Genomic DNA, 6,120 nt, shown 5'->3' on the forward strand with positions numbered 1-6,120 from the left:
GACTCTGGATGGAGAACAAACTCTGCAGCCTGCGAAAGCTCCATATGACTCCACTTCCTTTGTTGCCACTGAGCCTTTCACGGGTTCTAGTCCGGTTGATTTCCTCCATTCAGAAGACCAACACTTTCAAAAAACCCTTCTGCGCAACATGCCAGTTGCCCCCTTTCCCTATTTCTCCTCTCCTCCTCCTTCCTTTTGTCTCACCAAGCCCTGATTTTCTGGCCCCTCTTACTCATTCCTCACAGACTGGGAGGAAATAGACTGAAAAAAAAAAAAAATTCCCATATCAGATTCACTGATCTTTCTATAGCAGAGAAGCCTGATAAGAATGAGAAAGAATAGGTAGAATAAATGGGTTCTTGCTGAGTCCTTTTAAGACTTGGGGTGTTTCAGCCCATTTTTAATGTGACTTATACTTTGTGAACTTTGGCCAGAATCCTCTGGACCTACTAACCTAAACAGTATCTTTCTTCCTCTTTACGTTTTTCCCTTGTGGATCATGTTAGAGTATTAGTCACTGGCCCGTGAGAAGGAGTGAAAAAGTGCTGCTTTAGTGAACAGGCATCAAAATATGGAGACGAGTACATATGTTCACCATCACCACCCCTTGGAATTGTATAGGAGACTGTGTCCCCCTTCACTCTCCCCTCTTTTCATTTGCTTTTTGCTTTCTCTGCCTCAAATGCTTAGTGACTACTTTCTAAGAAATCCTTAGTTCATGGTCTTTGATGGCATTTGATTCAGGATTCTACTTCTTGCCATCATTGTTTTATGTCATCAAATCAATTCAGACTCATTGCAACACTATAGAACAGAGTAAAGCTGCCCCGTAGGCTTTGCTCGGCTGAGATCAGCACCGAAGCAGATTCCCAGGTCTTTTCTCCCATGGAGCCGCTGGTGGGTTCAAACTACTGACCTTTCAGTTAGCAGCCAAGTGTTTAACCACTGCACCACCTGCCTCCTTTTCTTACCACTGACATATGTCACTAAGAGTAGACTATACCCTTAACCTTGGAATACATATCCTGAATACAACCACTTGTTTTTCTGCTTAACAGAAACAACTTTTATTTTTTAATTTTGGGTTGACTTCTCCATGCCATTTTTCAGTTTCATCTATCATCAGTTCCTTTGAACTGAAGGGAACAGTTTAATTTTCCTAACCATGATCACATATTCTCTGCCAGACACCGTGCTAAGTGTTTTGTCTCTTAATTTGCAAAACACCTTCATACGATTGGTATTTACTCTGCTTTCTCAAGTTATCAAGAAACTCGGGCTTAAAGAGGTTAAGAAATCTGCCTAAGTCTTTCAACAAAAGAGTTAGAATTCATATCTGACTCGGCATCCACACAGCCCCCAAATGGATCATTTCAAAATAAAGGGGCTTATGCAGTCTCCTCCCCTCATACTGCAATTCAGATGTCTATAATTTGTGTCTCTCTTTAATGAATCAGACTTGCCATTTTCTGGCTGTAGGCTCAGACTTGGAAACCCACCCACTACCATTCATCTTCACTTTTACACTCTCCTTTTACAGAGCCACAATCAGCAGACCACAGCCATCCAGTGAATAACATTGAAAACCCCTCTTGGATCTCAGGGAAATCTTGGGTATGGGAGGGAAATAACATTTCTGCTGAGTGACACCCTTTCGACTCTATGCATATACAAATAAAAGTTCTAGACACCAACTAGTCTGAAAATACCTAACATTTAGTAAGAAAAGTTCCTGAAATGTCTATGCTCTGCCGTCTCCCAGCACCTTAATAATTATAGAGAGCACATTCCTTAAGGAACTCCTGAGTGCTTTGCAAGCATTTTTCCTCATTAATTATCCTACCAGTTTTCTGTAGCAGGGAAGGAAACAGGATAATTTGTGCTATTTAAAATGTGGAACTGTTGCTGTATTGAGTGATTAAGCAAGTTGCCCTCAGGTTATATGTTGGCAGGGCCAGGACTAGAGTCCTCAGGGTTTGTAGGCCACAGGCATTGGCCACTAAATCTGCAATGGCCCTGGCAGGTGCTTGGCCCGGCTCTCCTCTTACAGAAGGGGAAACCAACTCAGAGAGATGAAAACAATTCTCTGCAAGGTCACATGGATAATTAGTGGCAGCGCTGATACTACATGCATACAAATACCATGCATATATATTTTATAGAGGGAAAGATATCTGTGAATAATCAATTTATGGTTAGATAAGAAGGATGTGAAAGCAAAAGCTTCCTCAATGGCTTTGCCTAGAAGAAAAACACATTATAAAAAGGTGAAAGTTTCAAACAGCAAGAACATTTTTAATATAGACAAAGTTTCCACTTCCTAGTAGACAGAGTGCCATCTGGATCTTAAGGCGCACTTCCCATAAAAGGGGAGAGGTGGGCATTAAAAGATAGTTGACCCACCCATCATAGCCTTTATAAACTGTCTCAAAAGTATCATGATGGCAAAGGCCAGCTGAATTCCAAGTGTGTTTACAACCGACAGAAACATTCCAACTAAGAATAGCATATATGAACTGTGAGTCTCTCATTTCAAAACCATTACCTCTGTAAACACTATACATAGCCTGAACTCTATTGTAAACTGAAAGTATTAAGAATGAAGTTTCCTGAAGTTGCTCCATTTTTATGTAAAACTAATGTTTCTCTCTTAACCTTTGATCCTGTGGAACATACTATCCCATCAGTGAGAATGAAGGGAAAGGAAATTAGAGAAGAGTTAAGAGGAGTGGGGGCTAGGTCAAAGTATTTATAAATAATTAAAGGAAAACTGCTTAAAGATCAATGAAACTGATTTAAAATTTGTAGAGTTTCTAATTTGTAGAAATTCTGAATGAAAACCATTTCTTATGGTTGTGGACTTTGGAATGTATCTTTTTATGTTTGTAAACACAAGGAAAAAGTTTCCTGATGAGATGAAGATTCATAAAATAGATCAGGAATATAAATAAGTCACTTAACACTGAGTGTGACATGTAGTAAGAATTGTTTTCATTCTGATTATTAACAGGGGAAAAGAAGCACAGTTAAGCATTTATTTTAAATAGAAGTTAATTTGAATTTAAGAAGTGGATTTCCTATCCTGGTGCAATATCTGAAGTCAGGTGTTGAAATATTACTCCGGGAAGTTATAGAGGTTTAGGGCGTTAGTTAGCTTGGATCACAGAAGAGTACATGGAAGGGCTTTCTTCTCTGAGATAGTGGCTACATTGGGTAACCAGCATTGGGGTGGGAAAGATGGACCAAACACCTTAAAAACACCAGACGATAACAACAAGACATATCTTTAAGTTAATATCAAAGAAAATGTTACAGACCCATTGACTTACAGAATATATCATGTCCTCATTCAGTGACTGATTATTCTTACTTACTTTACATTTTTTTAAAGATGGTATTTTATTGTGTTGTCAGTGAAAGTTTTCACAGAAGATTAGGTTCCCTTTCAACAGTTTCTTCACATATTGTTCAGTGACATTAGTTACAACATTCTTCACAATGCATGAAACTTACTGTTTTCATCCTGGATGTTCCATTTCTAGTAATGTAGTTTCCTTGCCCCTTACCTTCTCATCTTTTTTGTTGTTATAGTTGTTGATGTTTTTAAAAAGTCGACCTTTTAGTTTCATATAAATGATTTTTTAAAAGATGTTCAGTACTCTCTGGTAATATTCTTTATTTTGTGAGGCAATCTGTCATATAGTTCAAAAGTAACCTAAGTGAATGGTTTCAGTTCAAAGACTGTCTCAGGACAGTAGTCTCAGACAGTTCTCTAATCTCAACTGATCCAGTAAACCTGGATAAGCCTGCACTTTTTAAGAATTTGAGATCCTGTTCCTCAGTTTTCTCCTATTCTGTCAGGATTCATCTGTTGTGGCCCTCATCAGAATATTCAATAGTAGTAGTTAAGCACCATCTAGTTCTTCTGGTCTCAGGGTACACGAGGGTCATGGTCCATGTAGATAGTGAATCCTGTAGACGAATTCCTTCTTTACGTCTTGGTTTCCTTCTATCTTCTTTGTTCTAGACAAGTATACGCCAACAATTGCATTATTTTGCCATTTTTAACAAACTTAGTTGCATAGTTTCTAAGCTAACAACAAACTATAGAAGTAAACTGAGGAAAATGAAGGGCTTCTGCCAGCAGCCTAAGAGCAAAAAAAAGAAAAAGAAAAAATGGAAAGGAGTTGAAAAACGTATGAGACCACTTAATGGCGGGGAAGCGGAGGAAATATTCTTGTAATAAGAATACCATGTGAGAATGCCCACACCACTCCTGGTAGTTCTGCAGAATGATTTCATATGTATTTCATATCAACACCTGAACAGTGAGGTAAGTAGGGCTGTATACTTCAGTGTGGTTTGCAGTATGTTGGTGTCTGGATTAGAACAGATTTTTTTTTAACTTTGAGATGATCACATTTTCTACCACCTCCTATACCTCCATGTCTGACAAGGCCAATCTGCAGCGCAGTGCCAATATGGAATAACCAATTGATTGGTTAGCTACATTTTAGGAAGATATCTGTTCAAAATAGTTAAAATGGAAAGCATAGCTCTTCAGAATGATTTATCCCTATGTTGGCCATATTTTCCAGGTCTACAGTCAAGGCAGGAGTGCATTTACTCTTCAGCCAAGTTTTATAACCATTATTCTTAGTTTCCTAAGATTCTAGGCAATCCCACACCCCCAAGGATCTTTCCTCTTTCTTGTTATATTTTTTTATACTGTGAAACATATAGCTTAATCCCTAAAGATGACACTGAAAATGACCCCCTAAAGTAGTCCTCCCTTTTTTCCACAGAGTGACCTTTGAAGACTTTTAGTAGGGAGTACCTTGGAGCTTTCTCAGAGAGCCATTTTCTGGCATGGGAAAATGGAAAACTCTAGACTGGCCCGACATCACTTTAAAGCAAGATCTGAACATGAGAGGCCAGGAAGGATTGGATCTTTCCAATCAGTGATGATCCATTAACCTACAGATTTGATTTTTTTTGTAATTTTTTGTTTTGTTTTTGTTTTTTGTTGTCTTGTTTTTCTGTCTCTCATTCCCCTTCCCTTGCTGTGTCTTGCTTTGTCCTGCTTGCTGTCTCTTCCCACATCAACAGGTGAGAAGCCCCACCAATGCAGCATCTGTTGGCGCTCCTTCTCCTTAAAGGATTACCTTATCAAGCACATGGTGACACACACAGGTGTGAGGGCATACCAGTGTAGTATCTGCAACAAGCGCTTCACCCAGAAGAGCTCCCTCAACGTGCACATGCGTCTCCACAGAGGAGAGAAGTCCTATGAGTGCTACATCTGCAAAAAGAAGTTCTCCCACAAGACCCTCCTGGAGCGACACGTGGCCCTGCACAGTGCCAGCAATGGAACCCCTCCTGCGGGTACACCCCCAGGGGCCCGCACTGGCCCCCCAGGCGTGGTGGCCTGCACGGAGGGGACCACTTACGTCTGCTCCGTCTGTCCAGCAAAGTTTGACCAAATCGAGCAGTTCAACGACCACATGAGGATGCATGTGTCTGACGGATAAGTAGTTATCTTTCTCTTTTTCTTATGAACAAAACAAAAAGAAACAAACAAAAAAAGCTATGGCACTAGAATTTAAGAAATGTTTTGGTTTCGTTTTTACTTTCTGTTTTTGTTTTTGTTTCGTTTCATTTTGTACTACATGAAGAACTGTTTTTTGCCTGCTGGTACATTACATTTCCGGAGGCGGGGGTGAACAATAGTTTTCCCAGTCTCCCTCGGATGGTGGCCTTAAGGCCTGGTAGTGCTTCAAGAGGTCCACTGGTTGGATCTCTAGCTACTGGCCTCTAAATACAATCCTTCTTTACAAAAAAATCTTAAAAAAAAAAAAAAAAAAAAAAAAAGTTACAAAAAAATTTTTTTTTCACTTGTGAAGAGCACTACAAAAATATATAACAAAATCTAAAAGGCCTACTGTCTTTAAGTACACCGCTTGCAGTGTTTCAGTGGACATTTTCACAATTCTGGCCGCTTGGACTTCACAGTAACCAGTTAAAACTGTGGAATATCACTTCTGGTTGAAAACCCAGAGAAAAGGCCCTGCTGTTTTCCACCTACCACATTGTCTGATTTCATAAAAGGGCTGTGGGGAT

The 6,120-nt window shown here is 39.6% G+C and overlaps 1 protein-coding gene across 4 annotated transcripts in view; it reads left to right on the forward strand.

Moving 5' to 3' along the window:
- ZBTB20 (zinc finger and BTB domain containing 20) overlaps positions 1-5,846 on the forward strand; it is a 601,757-nt gene extending 595,911 nt beyond the window's left edge. For 2 of the 4 annotated variants that reach the window (XM_006864167.1, XM_006864166.1), the window contains one exon: positions 5,110-5,842. In XM_006864167.1, the coding sequence (XP_006864229.1) occupies positions 5,110-5,531 (422 nt within the window). In that variant the 3' untranslated portion in view covers positions 5,532-5,842. Of the gene's footprint in view, positions 1-5,109 lie in introns of all 4 variants that reach the window. The other 2 variants (XM_006864165.1, XM_006864164.1) reach the window with 1 other exon arrangement.
- The last annotated feature ends 274 nt before the right edge of the window (positions 5,847-6,120 follow it).

The sequence above is a fragment of the Chrysochloris asiatica genome, unplaced genomic scaffold (assembly GCF_000296735.1).
Source record: "Chrysochloris asiatica unplaced genomic scaffold, ChrAsi1.0 scaffold00061, whole genome shotgun sequence".
NCBI lineage: Eukaryota > Metazoa > Chordata > Mammalia > Afrosoricida > Chrysochloridae > Chrysochloris > Chrysochloris asiatica.